The sequence below is a fragment of the Mytilus edulis genome, chromosome 2, assembly GCF_963676685.1.
Source record: "Mytilus edulis chromosome 2, xbMytEdul2.2, whole genome shotgun sequence".
Classification (NCBI taxonomy): domain Eukaryota; kingdom Metazoa; phylum Mollusca; class Bivalvia; order Mytilida; family Mytilidae; genus Mytilus; species Mytilus edulis.
The window spans coordinates 78366403-78388955 of NC_092345.1; the positions used below are offsets into that span (position 1 = coordinate 78366403).

At 31.2% G+C, this 22553-nt stretch overlaps 2 protein-coding genes across 2 annotated transcripts; both read left to right on the forward strand.

The window, feature by feature from the left end:
- Positions 1-240: 240 nt before the first annotated feature.
- Positions 241-7229, forward strand: LOC139511030 (uncharacterized). The gene is made up of 9 exons (XM_071297598.1): positions 241-468; positions 980-1454; positions 2077-2604; positions 3018-3118; positions 3621-3854; positions 4161-4331; positions 4915-5057; positions 5732-6359; positions 7080-7229. The coding sequence occupies exons 1-9, from the start codon at positions 241-243 to the stop codon at positions 7227-7229; spliced, it is 2658 nt and encodes an 885-aa protein (XP_071153699.1).
- Positions 7230-7453: 224 nt separating this feature from the next.
- Positions 7454-17731, forward strand: LOC139511031 (polycystin-2-like). The gene is made up of 6 exons (XM_071297599.1): positions 7454-8155; positions 10581-10752; positions 12138-12236; positions 13642-14214; positions 16444-17019; positions 17718-17731. The coding sequence occupies exons 1-6, from the start codon at positions 7859-7861 to the stop codon at positions 17729-17731; spliced, it is 1731 nt and encodes a 576-aa protein (XP_071153700.1). The 5' UTR covers positions 7454-7858.
- The last annotated feature ends 4822 nt before the right edge of the window (positions 17732-22553 follow it).

Sequence of the window (22553 nt, forward strand, 5' to 3'; positions counted from 1 at the left end):
ACATAAGAAAATGCCTGTACAAAGTCAGGAATATGAAAGTTGTTGTCGATTCGTTTAATGGGTTTGAGCTTTTGATTTTGCCATTTTATTAGGGCTTTCCGTTTTGAATTTTCCTCGAAGTTCGTTATTTTTGTATATTTACCCTTTAGTTGCCTGTAAAATATTAATTTAACCACAAACTCATAATATAAAATAATATGTATATCGTATAACCACTACTCAACATTTTAGTCTGAAGTTATGATAAACGAAACAGAAGAAAGACTTTTACGGATACTTGATCTTGCCTTGAGTTGGAATGTTGATAGCTACTCTGTGTCATTTGAACTGCCAGATATTATAGCCACCGCAGTAACTGGTGAAGCAAGAGAATTACAGATATTATTAAATGAAATTAGTGATACTTTTAAACTCGATGACGTTCAGACCAATCTAACGATGTACGATGGACAACTACTGAAATTATATGTATGTATAATTCAATCATAAAACGAAATTATTCAATTGTCTTGCTATTATTTTGTGTACAAAATTATTTTTATATATTTGTTTCAACCCAAATACTAGAAATAAGATATAAAGATAGTATACGAGTGCTCTTCATTCCAGTATAAAACAAACAATAAGAAAAAACTAATATTCGGAATCTGCAGAGAGTGCTAACTTGAGACCTGATTGTTACATCGGGTATACACAATATGCAGTAAATGATGATTCGTAAGTTTTATGTTCTGAATGTCATCGTTAACTGAATCCCACAATGAGGTTATTGTTCCAGAAAAAAACTCAATAACAAGAGACTATATACAACATTGAATATTGAAATCAAAGTACGATTATTTCTATATATGTTTTACATTTCGGACTTTTAGTTTTTTCATGATAATAGTTTTGAAGACAACAAACAATTGTTAACTAAGTGAAAATGTAAAATAAAAAATATGAAAAATGTTGCTGATTAATTTGTATCTCATTTCAGACCTATAGCTTCAAAACAAATTTCTATGTTTTTGCCAAAAAATCTGCATTTTCAAACTCCGGTGTTACCAAAGCATTTATCCATGACGGAAATAGTCGAATGGTGAATTTATTTAGCAACAATGATGACATGAGCTTTGTGGTAGACGCTTCAATACCCCTATCAGATCCCAACTACTGGCAGAATCTGACCGGTTTCAAAGAAAATGAGCTAAACGTTTTCAATATTTCATTAGGATCTAATGCTCTACTGACCATAGATTTTATGTTTCTTGCGCCTTGTGTAACGCATTTAATGCACCAAACGGATGTCTTGTTGAGTGTTTTAACTGCCAGAGAGAATTTGTCACTATCAGTGGTAAAAAATATGACAAATACAACTATAAACTTTCAAAACCATCAGTTAGAAATTACATTTGTGGGGAAACCTCTAAGAAATTCAACGGATAATTATACAGTTTCTATACAGTGTGAGGGTACGTTTTAAATACATTTAAAATAACCAATGTTCAATAGGAATAAACGCCTTAATACTTGCACGGACTATATATAAAAAGTAATAATATCCGAATCATACAAAACAGTGCAGATGAATTTAACAAACATAATTACAAAATAGTTTGAACACGGAAACTCATGATACTAGCATGACCAGCTTTGCCATCCTTTTCTTACTTCCTTAATTTGTGAAGTGGGATGATAGTAGGGAAACATGTTATAATGATATAGTAGTTACAAACTCGTTTGATTTGATTAAGCAGCAACTAAATCTTACTCTTTTTGTCCTTATAACTATAATAGACTCAATTCATTTTGAAGTAGGTTGTGGGAGGATTCGACTTATTCACGAAGTAAGATATATTTTTTAAGTTGTCTCTTAAAAGTAATCCGGGTGTCGGAGTTAACAAACAGAAAGATTTGATGTTCTTATGAATTTAGATTTTCAATTGAAATTCGTAGTTTCTTTCTACATGTTCCTTTATCAAATTTTTGCTAGAACATTATATCGACTGTCGACAACAGGCTTGTGTTGGAAATACGTATATTCACAATAAATGACAATACGAAGTATTTTTTCGAAAAGTTATTTTCTTTCAGAATGCATTGGAGTTGCAGATATTGTAATACTTTTCCAGATTTCAAAAGACTATAAATCACTAAAAGCTGATGCCAAGAATCTACTCGAGTATATTCATCGACGCTATACAGCTGCAAGGATTGCAATGATGACATTTGGCGTTAATACAACTATCATATCTCATTTCACATATTCAGCTCAAGTTTCAAAAATAGATTCAATGTCGTTCAAACCTCCATATTGGTCTGAATCGAACATTGATTTAGCACTGAACGACATGGTAGACTATTTCGAAACCTATGGACATAACAACAGCCGACGTATTAACATTATTTATACAGATGGTTTATATTCCTCCATGTCTAATGCTCAATATCATTCCACAATGAGAAGAATGAGAAGCATAAATCTCAAAACGCTGATCTTGATATCAAATGAAAAGACACATGATACTGACGAAATGAAAAGATGGTCTGATTATCCTAGTCGTAATTTTATATGGCCTGCTTCCGATGTACCACAATATATATTTGATAAGATGTGTAAAGGTAATTTGATAAGATGTGTAAAGGTAATTTGATAAAATGGAATAGTTTGAAATACGAAATATTTCTGCAAATTGATAACTGGCAAATATTCTGAAACTGTTTTTCGCATACTGTTAAACAGGTTTTGGCAGCTATATATAGAATTCCTATTTTATCCATGACTACTTGTACATATTATTCTGCTTTTTTATAATACAAAATGGTAGCGTCTCCTTTTCGTGTCCAGAATATTTTATGTTCGATTTTAAATAAAATCATATTTACTATGTTATATTGTCTTTGGATATATATTTCCAAGACTAAAACCTGCCTTTTCAATACCATTGAAAATTTATTTCACGAGCCATTATATCATTTTGAACCGAACATTTACTTAGAATTGTACTCTTTAGTTTTTTTTCTCAACATTTCAGGCAATAGAAATAAGGACAAGATCTTCAACAGCTACCGTTTTGGACATATTATACCGTACTCTCTGAATGAAAAAGCATGGGATCAATCAACAAACATACAGGTGAATATTTATCCAATGCTGTGGTTGTTTTTTTAAAATAATTATTTGAATCACTCTTGATAAACTCAGAATATATACCTTAATTCAAATTGGGTACGGCAGCCCAGTGTTCCGTCTACAAAAGACTGGTCAGTGACGCTCGGATGACAAAATGTTAATAGGCCAAATATAGTACGAAGATGGCATCGACCCATTGGTTGTAATTGAAATCATACATACTATGTTTTAACATTCATAAGAAATTGAAAAATTTCTACTAGTATTTGGGATATCCTTTTTCAAGCTCGTGCAGTGGAAAAAGTACCTGTAATTTACGCGATACGTCCCTTAATTGCGTTATTGCATATTTATACCCTAACATGACCAAACATACTCATCACTGTGGTTCAGTTAGTATTAAACTGGGATATTTTTACAACTTTTAATACTGATTCTAACAATGTTATTGCATTCAGTTCCAATGCTTTTTATTCTTGTTAACTTTTTATTACGTTCATTTCAGCTCAAGACAATCGCCGACAATAAAATTACTTTCAAGTGTAATTACCTTGGAACATTTTCGTGCAATGTTTTCTATATTCCTCCACAAACTATAAATTTTGAAAAGATAATTATGAATTTTAACGAAAAGTTAGCTGGATCTCCATACGTACTGGTGACGAATATTACCTTGCTGACTATTGCTGTTATATCCGTTCTTGTTTTGAGAAGATTTGATATTATAGATCAGAAAAGGGTTGGTATTTACGTATTTATTATTTGATTCTACTTGCAACCTCTTTATTGATATAGCATATACGTTTGTCAGTATTTGAAACCAATGGAAATGGAAAGAAATAGATTACAAATTTTGATTTAATACTATTGACATGAAGTCTATTTATCCACTATACTATGACTTATCAAATCAATGAGTAAACAATAAAATGTAAAACAAAAATGAAACCAAAAGAATATCTAGAGGTATTTTATAGTTATTTTCCTGCTTTGCAAAGGAGCTTTTTTTAATTATGACTTTTTGTAATACTATCTTATTTTTCAGTGGACCTATTTTCCGTTGTATGACAATCCAAAGAATGCTACATATTCGTATTTCATCAGCATCCACACTGGTATTTGGTCCGACAGAAAACTATCGTCTATTCCTTTCTTCATAGTAAAGGGCATAAACGGAACAACCGGAACTCGGGCTTTATTCGATGGAAATAGAGAAGTGAATTTATTAATATATTAACGTGGCAATTCTTACAAGGCTATATTATAGTAATTATTGATTTGGATAAAATGAGATACAAATATATACGATAATGATTCAGCTACTCAGGCCATGGGTAAATTTGAAAGATATATTTCTACATTTTCATTAAGAAAGTATTATCAAAATAACAAAATTCAAGGTAAATTGAAAAAAAAAGTCCATGAAGCCCCACAAAACCAAACAGTAGTCCAACGAGACGAATGAAAAATTAACTGTCATATTCTTGACTTGGTAAAGTTGAGGAAAATACTAATACTGGAATCTCCAACGATGTCATCCATGGTATAAATTGTGCTTTTGCTTGTAAGATTTCACGCCAAATTCCTGCAGAATTTGTAACACACGCATAGTCGTTATGTAATTATTTTTTACACTTAGCCAAGGCTCAATGAAACATATTCAATGTTTCCTAAATGATCAAACTTTCAAAGTCAAAAATAGTCCAAATACAATCATAAATTGCTCAAAAAATAGAAAAGTTGCGAATAAATTAGTTTTCAAAACTTTTTTAAAAACAGTTTTTTTTCTGAAATTGCAGAATTTTAATCGGTTGACATACAGCAACTTTTTACTGAAAACAAATACATCACTGGGAGATTTGAAGGAAATAAAACTTTGGCAGAGTGGAAGGAATGCATCTTGGCATGTTGAGAAAATTCTTGTATTTGATGGACAGAAAATGTAAGTCACAAGTTTTTTTTCTTTTAAATAGAATTATATACGCCCATCTCGTAAGTATGATTTTAGCAGGTCACTTCTACGATTTGGAATGGCATGATATACGCGATTTTTGGGTTAATATACACTCGTCAAAGTTGCGAGAATAAAAAAGACAGAAAACTACAACAACTAATTAAACCGGCATTAATTACAATGTTCTTTACATGAATATATTTTGATATTAAAGCATCAAAAAGAATATTTGCCTGCCTATATTCATCAAACTATTTCAAAATTAAAGTCACAAATGCATTCCAAAATTTGTCTTTACCAAAATTATTTGACTAACATTCTTTGGAATTTTCTCTATAAATACAATTATATTGGCATATTAGACGATATAATCTGCATTTTAGATAAAGATATTGTGTGGATTTCTTTTCCTGAAAAAAAAAACCCCAAAAAAACCAGAAAACCTCTTATCTTAAAAAAAAAGGATTCACATTTCATTTTTTTAATTGGTTGTTTTATTCAATCAATAAAAAAAACACTAAGAAATACATGAGATATTTGCATACAATTTTTGTCTCTAATCTATTGATAGAACAATATGTCGATGAATCGGGAATTTCACGACAAATAAAATTTGATGTGTCCTTTCTTTATACAGCACATATCTTTTTATCATTTCATAGATATGTATTTTTATGCGGAGATTGGCTTTCAACAAGTAAAGGTGATGGTAAATGTTACAGAAAACTATATGCATCGAAGAAAGATCTAAATGAAAACAATAGTTTGATCCATGTTATATCAGAATCGAAACTTTTTGACGATCATCTGCTGTTGTCACTGTTCAGTCGACCATCATTCAGTCGATTCTCCCGAGTACAAAGATTGATTTGTATTTTTTCAATTTTAAGCATGTCAATGCTTTGTAGTGCGATGTGGTTTCAGACTGATAAAGGAACAAAAGTACTTGGAATATCAATTGGACCAATAGTGATCAATTACAAACAGTTTTATGTTGGATTGATGTCTGCAGTTTTAACGTTTCCTTTAAGTTGCTTGTTAAGTCACTTATTCCGAAAAAGAAAATTCAAAGGTGAACAAGAAGATGCAGTGCTGAGAAAATTAAACAAAGGATATTTACCATGGTGGACAATAATCATTGGCTATGTCATATCTTGCTTTATAATACTGTCAGGATTTACGATGACGTTTTTCTATAGTTTAGAATGGGAAAATGATATATCTATTAATTGGCTAATGTCGTTTCTATTTGGAACAGTCGAAGAGATCGTCTTTTTGAACCCTTCTAAAGTAAGCAAAAATTGTTCTATCAATTTGGCATACATACACACCTTAATAAAAACAATGTTAAAAATTGACACCAACAGTAAAACTTTGTTAATCACCTCTAATACAATTATTTTATACAAATTATGAAATGATAAATTAAGGCAACAGTAGTTTACCGTTGTTTAAATGTCCTCAATCAATTCAAAAAAAAAACAGTACTTTATAAATCACAAGCGTCTAAAGCATTTTTCTGGATTAAGGGTAAAAATCAGAGTACAAATAATAATGAAGGAATGACGGCAACTAAAATACAGAACGAAAGCGTTGACAAATTCAAACTGTCAAAATGTAACAACCAGGAATAGGACACATGAGGTAAAATATCACAACTATTTTGATACAAACATATATAGATATGAAATATAAGACTGTGAAAGAAGTCGAGAGTGTGTTTAAAGAGCTAATAACAATTAAGGTAAAGAGGTGATATCGTTAAAAAAAACTTAGCAGCTTCAACTTTATCATTTTATAAAAGCAAATTTCAGCAAACAATATCCGTATGTCCATGCGTTTACCAAAGTACTGGCTATTTGGTGATACACTAGGGGACTTATGGTCCACCAGCAGGATCGACAATTGATAGCACTGTAAACACATGATGGTCTATATTTTTTGCTGCACCATATTGAAAACTGCTTTATCACATACGATCCAAAGCTATGTTTTAAGTTTGCATTGTAGGTCGTTTTAGGTTCCATCCTAATAGTATGCCTTTGTAATTCCCATGCAGAGGAACACGTCAAAGAAATGGCATTGACCTCTGCTCTCATACATAATAACAAGAATGTAAGGCATAGGACTTATATGAAAGTTAAGTATGAATTTACATGATTAATATCCGAATATGTAAAAGTTTAAAATCAATTTCAAATTGCACTTTCATTTGAAAGATATTAAGCGATTGCAAAATCCAGTATTTCACACTAAAGAAAAATAGATGATTGAAAGTTCCCAGACCACTCATTTGGTATTTGCCAGAATTGTGTAACATAAATTCATTAATACTCTCATAATATTTGAATAACGTAATACATACTTTAAATAATACAAACAACTTCCTACTTCTCCACATGTATAGTAGTAATTCCTTGTGTTTACTTTAAATTTGTTGAAATGTGATATTTTCAAGCAAACTCTTTTGCAAGTTGACAAAGAAGTATTCGTTTTAGTTGAGACAATTTATATTTTAAGCACACAAGTCAAAACTCAAATCTGAAATAAGTTTATTTGAATTAGTAATTAAACAAGAATTCGAACTTATAAATCGGATATATATGTTAAGTAAAACATTATACCTTAAACTTCCAAATTGCCAAAAACTATTTTGTTCAAAGGAATCTGACTAGTTTGCTATTAATACAGGTCCGTTTTGAAAACTCGTACAAAAGGCATGCCTCACTTCAGTTTGTAATTCTTTGTTACATGGCAGTCGTGTTGGTTCTAAGTGTTTAGTTCTTAAAATGGAGTACTGTCTTGTTTTGTACAAAAGGAAGATGATATGTTATAATATCAAATATGTTGTTCTTCCATTTTCAGATCTTCCATTATCAGAATGGACAGGAAATCATATCAACAGAAAAGGAAAGATGTCTGTCAACAGAGGCCTCTTAAATCGACGATTACTGGAAGTATTCTCTAAAATTGCTCGCCAGTTGTGTTACGTTGTTCTTGTTTTAATCATATGTACGCATAATGATGTAGAAAAATCATATTTACAAAACGAGAACATAAGAAACCAGTTGTCGCCGATATCCAAGGTATGCATTTGATATCTCATCGTAGTTTTTTTATTTTTTCATATAATTTAGAAAATGTTTCAGAATGGTTTATAAATACAACAAAATGTGTACTTTTACAAAAAGCATGTTGCTATTGGTATTAAACATTGACCACATAGTCTGACCTTGTAAATATCATGCTTTTTGTTGTTGTGTGTATGGATATTTTAAAAATGAATACTTATTGTCTTTGTTTACATACAGTCTAACAGGAAGAAAAAGAAAGTTGAAAAATATCTCTAGAATAAATCATTTAGGGTATCACCAGCCTAGTAGTCAGCACTTCGGTGTTGACACGAATATCAATTATATGGTCATTTTTATAAATTTCCTGTTACAAAACTTTGAATTTTTCGAAAAACTAAGGATTTTCTTATCCCAGGAATAGATTACCTTAGCCGTATTTTGGACAACTTTTTTGGAATTTTGGGTCCTCAATGCTTTTTAACTTTTTACTTGTTTGGCTTTATAACTATTTTGATCTGAGCGTCGCTGATGAGTCTTATGTAGACGAAATGCGCGTCTTGCGTATTAAATTATAATCTTCGTACCTTTGATAACTCTTTACTATTGACAAATTATTACAGAGAATACAACGATTTAGAATATAGTGGTACTTATGAATAAAATTGATTCCTTTGCATATGATCACTTTTAAATGCCCTAAATACGGTGATAAATTAATCAGTTATTCATTTTGCATCCTCATTATTACAAGAAGACGCATCATATTTATCATATTTTTTTTAGGGATTGCACACAAAGTTCATTTGAACTTATAGGAAATTGATGATTTGAGAGAGCAGAAATGTGGGAATATCGTTTGAATATTTTAAAACTCTTTCCACAATTTTCAATCACTAACTCCAGCGAATTAAATGTGCACCTGCAAAAATAGATTGAAGTGGTCGCGAAATTTACTCCTTTTTAAAAGTTGGGAACTAAACGCATTGTATAACTTTTAGTAAAATAATGTTATATACTTTGTTCCATAAACTCGTCATACAATGTTCATCCTAAAACCATGAGTGACACTTCCAAAATGCAGAATGTATGTGTCAGTATAGTTTTTCATGTCGGTTGATGAAACTCTTATGGTGTCTTCTGTTAGGTTGGTGTTAAAAGTAATACTTATGCAGAGATTATTAATGGTTAAATGCATGAAATTATTTGGTAACCATAACGGAATAATTTGAACGGAAGTTTTACAAAATTATGATTCCTTTTAACTATAAAAGTTTCTTGCAGAAAATGATTCTGTGGACGGAAGATATATTAAAATCAGGCTATTATATAAAATGTATCAGCAAAATGTTTGTGTATGTTAAAATATAATTTAAGATAGCGGTGTGTATTTGGGACTATATTCTAAATAGAAAAACTAAATCTATATTAAAGAAAATGATTCTGTTGGACGGAAGATATATTACAATCAACCTATTCTATAACGTTATCAACAAAATGTTTAATCTATAATACTATAATAACGAAGTCCAATTTGTCAGCCGTCATGGGGTAAAAACGACAAATCAAAGAATTTAACTTTATATACAGCTAATATAGGACATTTGGTGTAGATTAAAAGTTACACCACTCCAGACCCTTTTGTTTTCAACATAATTAATACTGCAAATATTTAACAAGTTTCGGGTCGAATACGATACCGATACCAATAGTATATTCACCTGTTACCTATTACCTTATCTGTACGTTCCACATCTGACAGGCGTACCACCAAACGGTGTATTTAGGATTTTGCTATATACACGGGTCATAATCACAGAGTTGACACTACTAAATTCAATCATTGTCAAATTGTTCCCTATTACAGTATTTCAATCAGTAAGACTTTCTAAGATAACAATACGAATACTAAAACTCTGGACTTAAAACAAAGCGTAAAAGTACAGTTTTTAATTTGTTAGCGGGCATGACGTAAAACAGCGAATAAAAGAATTCAACTTTACTTAGAACTAATATAGGACAATGCTATTGATTAAAAAATACTCCATTCCACGACCTTTTGTTTTCCAATTAATTAATATTACCAATAATTAATAAGTTCCAGGTCGACGGGTTCAAACAGAAAGATTTTGAAAGCAGAGAAAACTGTGCAACTTATAATCGGCATGACTTTATCAGATGACAATACCAATACTTAAATAAGGCTTACGCATAGTTATATACAATGTACTTTAATTCAGTCACGGACCTGCGATATCACGGATGTGTTCTAGTATAATTTTTAGATATAAATGTGTATTTGGGGAGTATATTTCAAATAGAAAAACTAAATTCATATTAAAAAAAAGTAAAATTTCCCTTGTGATTGTTAAATTCAAAATTACGTTTTTTTTTTCAAGAACATACACAAAATATACCGTGTTTACACTATCGTTGACAGGTCAACAACACACTTGATATATGGAATTATTTGAGTCACCAATTCATTCATAAGATATTCCCCAAACGATTGTCTGGTGCTGACGTACGATTGGTGTATGACAGGGGATTTATGGACGATGACTGCAGTTATAAGATAGGACTTATTCAACTACGTCAGATGAGAGTAAATGGTAAGCTAAATTCAATTCGAACGAAAGGACAAGGCACGATAATGGCAGTTATGTTACCCTTCTCTTAATAAGTTTATATTGATATCGTTTATGGTCTCATTAAAAAAACTTGAAAAAGCAATGATTTAATTGTGTCCCGGTAAAGGAAGCTTACCTATCAACGATGGTACTAAATGTAACGTCTATGTTCTAGTGTTTTAGATATTGAAATTAAGTCAAATAATAAAACAGAGAATGAAAATAAGGAAGATATTATAGACAACAATCCAAAGAGTAGAACTGAGTAAAAAACCGACTTTGATTTCATTTTCAAGTTTGTCACAATTCCTTTTGATTTCTTTTCAAAATTCGAAGGTCTGCTAAAATCTCACTTTAAATTCATACAATTATAGATACAAGAGTATCGTGTTTTTTTTCTTTTTCGTACCAATTAAATTAAAGTCATAAAGTCATAAAGAAACTAGACTTTTTAGCACGAATGAAAGTCTGTCATCAGATCCAGTGAATTACGGTTAGCAGTTTAAATATTTTGCTGATTCAATGAAATCTCCGACGACTTTTTGTTTACTTTTTTTTAATTTTTAACTATGCCCACTCAGATATTATAAATGAATTAACATTCATATTCAAGGAATGCCCGGTATGAATATGCTCATGGGTCGTAGCTACGCTAATAGATTAAAAGGGAGAAAGGGGGAAGAAACATTTCATTTAATTTAAATATTTCAACAATTTATTGATGACTGGACATTTTGAAAGATTCAAAACGGAAAGTCCCTTATCAAATGGCAAACTCAAAACCTTAATCACGTCAAACGAATGGATAACATCTGTCATACTCCTGACGTGGTACAGACAATTTCTATGTGGATATTACCTGGTTTATTTGCTAGCTAAACTTCTTCCTTGTATAACAGTCGTATAAAATTTCTATTATATTGACAACGATGGGGGAACAAAACAAACAGACATAATAGATAGTAAAATCACAAAAATATCACAAGCCGAGGAAAATTCAAAAAGGAAAGTCCCTAATCAAATGGCAAAATCAAAAGCTCAAACACATCGAACGAATGGATAACAACTGTCATATTCCTGACTTGATACGGTCATTTTCTTATGTAGAAAATGGTGGATTAAACCTGGTTTTATAGCTAGCTAACTCTCACTTGTATGACACTCGCATAAAATTCCATACAAATGAATTTAAATAAAAATGTACAAGTGTTTCATGAGCGTCCTATAAAAATCTTTGTAGCAGTTATTATAAGTTCTGAAATTGCAACATATAAATGTATAAGTTGTTATACGGTCTTGTTTATCATGAATTAATTAATGAAAGTAAACGATTTTTTTATTATCTGTTCTATATCAATTTGTAAAAGGAAAGTGTACAGTTCCAAAAATCATGTCAAAAACAGTGGACTTCTGTTATATGAGCTATGATACCAAAGATGCACGGGAAACAATGCATTTTTGTCCAGGTAATAGTGTGTCTTTAAAATCAGTTGTAACTATATATGCTATCAAGCTATATCTTGATATATCGAGAGTATTTAAATAAATCATTATTTGATATGCCATACACAAGAATTGTCTGCATGAAAAGCATCAGTGGCTCTCGAATATAAGCAGTAGGAAGGTCAAATCAAATCGGAAGTTCAACATTTAAAAGAACACCGAAAAAATATGCTTAATAAGGTTAATGCAATACATGTCTTTGGTTGAAAACGTTAACTGTTTAAAAAAGAAGGAAAAGCGTTTAAACAATACTGGAAATGGTATGGTATAGGCAATTATTTTCATTGTTTCAATTCCAAAATAAGCAACTAAATAACAGCCTTCAGATGGTCAACGGACAATAGTATCTCAGACATGCTAAATTTGTTAATTGAACATATTTTCTATTGTATTCCATGGTATTATATCTAATTGTATTGTTTGTTTGCATTGCTTTAACCCTTATGGGTGTATTTTTGAAATAAAGATTATATTTTTAAAGGAGTAGGTTCAGTAAGACCCCTTTTTGGCCCCAAAATATAGCAGTTTTACAAAAGTATGAAAATGTAATCTTTAAGCTATTTATTGGAAAGCAGAATGCTTCTGCTACATAAATATGGGCTGTTTTTGACAATACAATGCACATATATCGGGTACTAGCATCATTAAGTCATGCTAAATTACTGAAATCTTCACAATTTGAGCATTTTAGTTAAATTTTAGACGGTTTCCGTCTAAAATGAAAGTGGCCGCATTTGTGTATATTCATATTATTGAAATGTAAGTTGTGTTTGATGATAATACATAACATATGTAAAGGTTGAGGATGAACACGGATGCGGCCACTTTTTGTTTTGAACAAAAACCATCTGAAAAGTGACGTTCTTTGGTATATTTGATAGAATTTTCATATTTAAGCTTGAATTGGAGCGTTTTTAATGACTAAATCAGTTAAAATCTTTTACATAAATTAATTGAAACAATTTAAATAAACACTGAAGTGTTTAAAAAATGTCCAAAATCTTTCGTTTGATGAACTTGAAATTTGAAGCCAAAATCGGCCCTTACCGGCCCTACTCCTTTGTCTTGTATTTGGTTTCAAACATTTTGCTTTAAGTACAAATAAGGTCGCCAATCTAATTTACATTAGATCTCCGCACTTGCTCCTGGTTGTTTATATGTCGCTCGTGGGATCTCCCACGCTCGAATATAAACAACGAAAAGCAAGTGCGGAGAACTAATGTTTATTATATTGAACAGTCGCTGTAGTAATAGTGATTTTTCATGACAACAGCGTAATACAAAATATTGTTTTGAAGATATAACTTAAAGATTCTAATTTATTATACAAACTGTTGTATAATCTTATAGTGCTATTTTTTCTTTAAGAATGGAAGCCATATACAGAAGCATGTTTTTCGGATGGATTTAAATTTTATGATGATTTTGCTACTGGATCAGCCTGTTTTGTTGGCCGATTTGCAACCTATGACGGCGGTGGCTATTTAAAAGTCCTAGATCCTACCAAGTCAGAAATACAGAATGATATTCTGAAATTAAAAACAAACAATTGGATAAATGACAAAACCCGTTTAGTCGTTGCTGAGGGAGTGGTTTTAAACATCAACACCAAACTTTTTACAAGCTTTCGAATTATGTTCGAACTACCTCCATGGGGAAATGTAGAAGCTTCGTTGGAAGTTAAGACAACTCAGTTATATCCATACATAAGCACATCCGACTTTCTTGTTTTAGGCTTGCAGATTTTATTTATTTTAATGACATTTTTTCGTGTTCTATTTCTGATATTTGCCATATTTAAAGACAATAATCGTTCAAGACACATGACTGGACACTTGGTAGAACTAATGAGTGTTGGTTTGTGTATAACTGCAATAGTGTGCTATATAATAAGAATAGACAACACGATATCATCTATCGAGGCGATTTACAACACTAAAGGTAATTTGTAGTTCACCTCATCGATCGAAGTTTCCGTCTGTATGTCCACAGCAAAACAAATACAGCCAATAAACACTATAGTTTACCTTAGCTGTATTTGGCAAAACTTTTAGGAATTTTGGTCCTCAATGCTCTTCAACTTTATTTGGCCTTTTTAACTTTTTTGGATTCGAGCGTCACTGATGAGTCTTTTGTAGACGAAACGCGCGTCTGGCGTATATACTAAATTTAGTCCTGGTATCTATGATGAGTTTATTTACAACCACTTCTGATGGAGATTTATTTCCCCGAGGGTATCAAAAACCCAGTAGTCAGCACTTTTTTGTGCTGACATGAATTTTCATTGATATGGTTATATTTATAAATATACTGTTTACAAATTTTTGAATTTTTTGAAAAACTAGGGCTTTTCTACCTCAGTCATAGATAACCTTAGCTGTATTTGGCAAAACTTTTAGGAATTTTGGTCCTCAATGCTCTGCAACTTGGTACTTTATTTGGCCTTTTTAACTTTTTTGGATTCGAGCGTCACTGATGAGTCTTCTGTAGACGAAACGCGCGTCTAGCGTATATACTAAATTTAGTCCTGGTATCTATGATGAGTTTATTTACAACTCACATAGACTAGCCAAAGCTTAGAAATTCGGATGGGCCATATTCTACGTTTTTAAAAGTTTTTCTTTAAGCTTGTCAACTACATTAAAATGTAATTTATAAAATATTGATCATTATTCATATCTGAGATACTAAGTGAACTACAGTTGAACAACAACATATAACATTTTGACCTACATTTTACACTTCACTGGCACATACTGCTTTTATGTTTTACACGAGTTCAGATTTTAAACACTGTAGAACATACAATCATGAATGTACAGTATACATCTTAGGGAAAAAGACACTCCTACCAAAATAAATCTTCATAAAATAAAACTAAATTGAAGCTTTATGTCTCAATAGATGATTTTTTTCTGATTATGAAAAATAATTTTTAACAGACTTGATTCTATTATATATATTGAGATATGGTAATTTTTTAATTATTTAAGGAAAACTTTCAATGCAATGGCAGTTTGACCGTTGATATCATTTTTTTAGTAATATTGATACAGTTTATATAACCATACCTTAGAACAATTTTGAAATGGCAAAACTTCATACATTCATCAAATTCCTTTTTTGTTTTATTCGAAAGCTATTTGTTGTGTGTGTCAGATATTTAAAAAAACCTGATAGGTGTAGTAACAAACATTAAGGGCATACGATACAGTTTATATCCTGCAATAAAATGTTGATCAAAACTTGCATATAGGTTATTTTTTACCTGATTGAATCAAATATGTAATGCAAAATATACCATCATGTACTACTTTTTGAGTAACGTGAGGTTCAAATTTCAAACATTTCCTCAAAATTCGGATTTTTAGACGTATTTTCTTTCGACAGAAATACATAACTTTTTTTGTTTTAAAAGATAAACACAAGCTGTATTTTATTGAATAATTTGTATTTTTTGTTTTATATAAAAGAGGGACGAAAGATACCAGAGGGACAGTCAAACTCAAAAATCGAAAATAAACTGACAACAGTATGGCTAAAAATCAAAAAGACAAACAGACAAACAATAGTGGACACGACACAACATAAAAAACTAAAAAAATACGCAACACGAACCCCAACACGACACAACATAGAAAAACTAAAGAAAAAGCAGCACGAAATTTCCTATAAATTTGTACCTTTTATTTCTACAAATAACTCATATTTATCAAATGTTCGTAAATGTAGAAAAAAAAACCGTCATTTTTTGCTGTATATTTATCAAATTTAAAAAAAATGCACTTTTGACTTTTCATGAAAATTGGTACACATAATCTTCATACGTAATCAAAACAAATGCCATTTTTAAAAAGAAAGAGAATTCCATGAACTCGTTTTCAAGTTAATTCAGTTTGAATGATAAAAATCAGTCGAAAACTGCATCTTTTTCGAAAGTCACTGTTTGACGTCGGGAAAATGACAATTTACGTTAGCAACGGCATAACCTTCCCTGTATCTGTATCTTATGCCCTCAAAGTTTTCTGTAGAATTTTATTTATTTCTCTTGATATTACTTCCTTTAAAAATGTTTGAGTGAAATGTATTTTGTTACTGTGCATATATCATTCCGATATAACATTATCAAAAAAAATGTATAACTTGTACATCATTTTTTTTCTTTTGTAGAAGTATTTGTTTCCTTCGAGGATGTCAATAAGTTTGATACATTGTACCGAATTATCATGTCAACGGAAATGTTTATAGCAATAGTAAGACTTTTACAGCCACTTAATTTAAATTTCCACCTGTTTGTAATGCAGAACGCCATCAGTTCGCATAAGAATGAAATACTATCATTTGGTATTATGGTTTGTATTCTCATGACATCATTTGCTGCTTTTATGTACCTTTATGGAGATTGGACATTATACAAATTCAGAAGCGTTTTAGCTTCCTACTTGACATTACTACAGGCGTTTCTGTCTATGGTCCGATTTAAAGAAGCTTTCCATACAACTGATTTGGTCCTTGAAAGTATGTTTACATTTTTCTTGTTTTGTTCGTCGGTCCTTATCATAAACATGTTCATCTCGATGCTAAATGACGGATTTAAGACAGTAAAACATTCCAACCACACAAATGGTGTAACAAAATTCGATAAAGAACTTAATGAGCATTTTTGGTGGAAGATGGAGAATTTTCAGAAAATTTTCAGCTCCATGAATGAAACTAAAACAGAGAGGAAAAGAAAATACATTACAGGTAGGTTGATACGTTATAAATTTAGTGTTATTTCAGATCGGTGACAACAGATATAGGATAACAAATGTCTTGATTGATTGATCGATAGATTTATTGATTTATGTTTTGTGCAATTTTTAGCATAATTTGCTATTTAGTATCTGTCGGAGTGTAATAATGAAGGAAGCCGGATAACCCGGTTAGAACCTCCGACCTACGGCAAGAAAACTGACTCAAGTCTATTACGATTGGAGTCGAACTTGCACGTGCGGGAATAGAAATCACAACATTAGTCCTGCGAGGCTAGTGATACAGTAGTTGCAATATTTAGTACACTCGGCCACCGATGCCCCCAAGAAAATAAAAAAAGGTTTTGCAATAAGCAACTTATATCATTTTATTACAAAATATAATCTGTATTTTAAAAAAGAAGGAACAATTTGACGAATTTAACAAAGGAAAAATAAAAAAAAAATACTTGTTTTTAGGGTTTCCCTTTCGATCCTTTTATACCTCAAAATGTTCAACCGCAAGTTTATATTTACTTTTTCTTTTGTGTCAAATTGGATGTATTTTGGTTGTATAGATTCATTTTTGTATTTGCTCCATTTATTTCGTCTATCTTTGTCATTGGTCAAAGAGCGTCACGTTTACTGTTTTACAAAACTATTATTAAAACTCCTCTGCATTGGTATTGTCTTATATTTGTTTAATAACAGATTCAAGACAATAACTGACTGTCCCGAAATGTCATTTATATTCTAACCAATAAATGGATATTATAACACGAATAATTGTATAAAACTCATCCTTTCATACTAACAGTTTTTTCATCTGACAGTGACAAAAAAGAATAACCTAAAGACTTCGTTTTGTGCTGAATTAGGTTGTATGAATGATGTTGTTTTTTGTGGTGTCACACATGGCTACCTAAGATCATACGATATAAAGTTTCATCTTTGGCAAAACTTATATATCACATAAGGCTTGTTTCCTCGTCTGTAATATTACTTGATTTTCACCCAAAAAATAAACATAACATAATCACACCAGAAGTAGGATATACTAAATATTTTGAAAAGTATTATAATCAGTTTTATACGAACAATCTAATTAATCAACAATTAAAAATACAACGCTTTTATTTACAGTTTTCATTTATCTTAACAAATACAGCAATTTTTGAACAATGAGTGTATCCCATCGATATCATGTTGCTTATACTCTGTGGTTTACTATGTCCAGTTTCGCGGTTTTTTTTTTCTTTTATCAGAGTATTGTGCACTCTATTCTGTCTTGAGGATCTATATGATTGCTTCCTTGATATCTTTAATTTTTTCTAACTCATATTCATTGATACTCAAGACAAAAAAATATTTTGTTGTGTTTATTGAAAGAAGTAAATTGTAACAGGTGCAATTCGAAGATGCAAGAGAAATGCAAATGTCTTTATTTATTATAGATGAAAACGACATTACAAGAAATTCTATGAAATTGGACAATCAGGTAATATAATAAAGAGAAATAGACATATACAAACATTACTATACCCCTAAAACTTCTACCCACTGTCACAAGACCAGCATTTTTCATCTATAACGGAATTAGTCGAAGCTTAGAAATGTTAGAACCATCATTGATTTTAGTGTTTATGATGAATCATTAGAACAATCTAGGCTCAGCAGCACTTGAGGTATCTGATTCATGATTAAAAACCATCCAAGTTCAGTATCCCTTCATGTATCTGAAGAGTTAGCATACTCTGAAGGAGATGATATTTCGAGTCAATATCCTGCATTTATTTTTATATCAAGCACATTGCCAAACATTTTATATTTTCAAAGTAATTCAAAACAAATTCAACGGGAATGAGTAGTTTAAAATGTTGCAAACAACGTTTTTATGAAGACAGTACTAACTATATATAAAATTGGTTTACTGTACCACCCCGACTATTCAAATCATATGAAGAGGCAACTGAAATCATGCACGAAAATTTTACATGTCCCAGGTATATAAAACAGTTACAAAAGAGTTTAACAAAAACTATTATCAACATGCATAAAGAACTACCAAAAAAAATCCATCAAATGCAAGCGGCATTTTTAAGATTTCGGCCCATTTATTTTTTTATCAACTTAATTATTATTACTATAACGTTCTAACAATGTTGATTTCTAATGTTTTAGGCATATGTAATATGTGAAACTGTCATACGAGCACAAGAAGAAGAAAGAAATTTTGATAAATTCACTTTATCTGTAAGTTTACATAAAGTTATCTTAGATGTTGTGTAAGTAAAACTTATGTCTAGTCGACAAGAAAACTAAGAAACGTGACTCATAATAAAGTTGAACAGCAAAAAAGATCTACAAATATGTCAAATAATCGATATTTTCGTTCGATTCTTTACAAAAGATATTGCCAGTAAATTAACATTTCACTTCTACCTACGACATTATTAATGACGCAATATCTATATATGTCTGTCATCCGCCATGGTCCGTCCGTCTTTCTGTCTGTCATCCGCCACGGTCCGTCCGTCTTTCTGTCTGTCCTCCGCCACGGTCCGTCCGTCTTTCTGTCTGTCATCGTCCACGGTCCGTCCGTCTCTGTCTGTCATCCGCCACGGTCCGTCCGTCTTTCTGTCTGTCATCCGCCACGGTCCGTCCGTCTTTCTATTTTCTGCTTCTTTCAATAAGAAGTTGTGGAATGAGTGCTAATGAGACAACTCTCCTTCTAATTCCCAATGTGTAAAAAGTAAACAATTGTAAATCAAAGTAAGGGCTTCGACATGGATCCTTAGCTCACACGGAAAAGCAAGCTATAAATGGCCCTAAATGACTAGTGTAAACAATTCAAACAGGAAACCCAACGTTATAATCTTTATAAAAGACGAGAAACGAGAAACACCTAATTTTATTAAAATGGGAACTTTTTAATACATAGGCACAGTTAGGTTTTTTACCAAAATTGCAAGGTTTACTTACCATCGCTATATGATAGTGCAATGTTGGTGTGTTGTTCACTGGATGAATATTCTTATCGGCTTTACTCTTGAAAACTATATTAGAGGGAAAGACACAAACAGAAACGAATGACTACATTGTAGATAAGTTATACTAGTATACAGAAAATAAAGTGATGTAACTCATCAAATTACTCCTTATTGTGTTAATTGTCATTAAATGACTATAAAAAAATTAAAAACATATTCTGAGTGGATATGAAACAAACAATGTGACAGTGTGCTTATGAATTATTGTTCCATAAAAATGTATGTATAACAAATATACCGTATTCTCTCCAAGACAAATTATATAAGGAGTCCATAAAAAATTACGTAATCAAACTCTATCAATTGATCATAAGTTTGCCATTTAACTATTCCGACAAATGGGAGGTGTACATATACTTTTATCTGTGATGATATTTTCAATATTTAAATATAAGATCTTCATATCTTTATTGTGTAGTTCTTTTTTGTGGGTTTGTATGATATTCGCCTTTATGAAAGTGACGTTTAGGAGTTTAGTGTGACGTCCATTTACACTGCACAAGTACACTAGTTTGTTTAGGGGCCAACTGAAGCCAGCCTTCGGGTACGAGATTTTTATCGTTGTGTTAAATACCCATTGGTAGCCTTGCGCTGTTTTCTTGAATTAGGTCTGGTTGTTTACTATTTGACACATTGCCAATTTCCATTCTCAATTTTATGTTGAAACTAATATTCTTGAAACTACTGAACTAATCGAAACAAAATGAAAGAGAGATTCGTTTTATGGTAGCAGCCCGCCATGAATATAAAATTCGTAATTGTGTGCAATAAGAAAATATTCCTTTTTTTACTGACTCACAGTTTTTTTCGTATGGTATCAGTGCCAAAAGTAAGGTTTGCTCTTCACATAGTTTTGTTTTGTTTTTGATCTTTTTTCTCTCTCCGCTAAACCTAAACTTATACGTAACCTAACAAATACTTCATTTACCTGATTTCAATGACGAATTAAAAAATGATAGATATAAAAAAAAATCGCAGTTTCCTTGAAAACGATATTTTATTCAAGTTATGAAATATGTGTAGAATTGAATACTTTAAGATTTGTCTTGTAGGCGTTGATGAGATGAAACTTACAGCCGCTTTGGTGGACATTCTACTACTATCACAACGGGATGTTTAGTGATTTGGACTTTCTAGTCGAGTCACTTCTATAATGTCGACATAGCGATATCTTGGTTTGGAAGTATATATATATATATATATAATCTGTAGAATGACAATGACTGTTTTTACTCTGATGATTCTTATGTAGACGAACCGCGCGTCCGGACTATCTAATTAGAAGCCTGGTACCTTTGAACTATTCAAACTAAATCTGAAGTATTATGTTCAACGTGATTTTTTATGTCCCATTTATGGGCATTATGTTTTCTGGTCCGTCGTACCGTCCGTGTGTCCGTGAGTCCATTCGGTCGTCCGTTCGTCTGTCCTGCTTCAGGTTAAGGTTTTTGGTCGAGGTAGTTTTTGATGAAGTTGAAGACCAATCAACTTGAAACTTAGTAAAGATGTTCCCTATGATATGATCTTTCTAATTTTAAAGCCAAATTAGAGATTTTATCCCATTTTCATGGTCCACTGAACAAAAAAATGATCATCCATTTACTTGGGATACATTCTTGTTTATACTATTTTAGATGTTTTACTTTATATGAATATTTAGAAGAGAACACAAGTGTTATTAAATTTAGAAAAAGAGATTAGTAAAGTAAATAACATTCTACTGAAGGTGAAGCATGACAAATCAAATTGACGATTTTTTTTAATGCAAATTTGTTTTAATGTATAGAAATACTAGATGCATTAAATATCTTTTTTACTATTAATCTCTTGTTGCTTTTGATAAACAATTTGTATCCTGACTTACTGTCAAATATAGTAGCTGGTTTTATTTGAAAACAAGACTTTTCATAGATGTTTTTATTTTTTTTTTTTTTTTTAAATATAGAAGCAATACAGTAGTCGCATTACTAGTAAGGTTATCAAAATTAAATCTAAAAGTATTAAACGAACCTAGAGGAATAGGCAAAAGATCATCATGGCATGTGAAACTTGTAACAACAAATAAGCAAAAAATAGAGTTTTTGACCTAAATCATATATAAATTCAACATATTTTCCTGCATTTTCGTAAATTACAATGTTTCGGATTCTGGCTATGATTATAAATACAAAATTCATCGCAAAAAAAAACGGCCTTGATGGATGAGTTTTGCATGTAGTTAGTTTTGTGTAAGAAGTAGTAATTTGGAGGGATTAATATGCGAAAATGGAAGAATCGATATGAAAAATATGTAATTGCTATTTTTTTATTTAAAAAAAACTAGATATTCCAAATGTGCATAATAACAGTTTTAAAAAAAATCTGCAAAATATGAATGACTCAAAAGTCCTGTCTGAACACCTGAAATTTTGAAATGTCCAGATATCGGTATTTTCTGAATAGGGTTCACGGCCTTCTCGCTTATTATTTCCATTACACTGCTCTTAGCAATATTAAT

Coding starts and splice junctions, on each gene's coding strand:
- LOC139511031 (XM_071297599.1), top strand. CDS start 7,859: ATGGAGTACTGTCTTGTTTTGTACAAAAGGAAGATGATATGTTATAAT. Junction 10,753..12,137: donor ACGTCAGATGAGAGTAAATG/GTAAGCTAAATT, acceptor AATTTGTAAAAG/GAAAGTGTACAGTTCCAAAA. Junction 12,237..13,641: donor AACAATGCATTTTTGTCCAG/GTAATAGTGTGT, acceptor TTTTTCTTTAAG/AATGGAAGCCATATACAGAA.
- LOC139511030 (XM_071297598.1), top strand. CDS start 241: ATGATAAACGAAACAGAAGAAAGACTTTTACGGATACTTGATCTTGCC. Junction 469..979: donor GACAACTACTGAAATTATAT/GTATGTATAATT, acceptor ATCTCATTTCAG/ACCTATAGCTTCAAAACAAA. Junction 5,058..5,731: donor GTATTTGATGGACAGAAAAT/GTAAGTCACAAG, acceptor ATCATTTCATAG/ATATGTATTTTTATGCGGAG.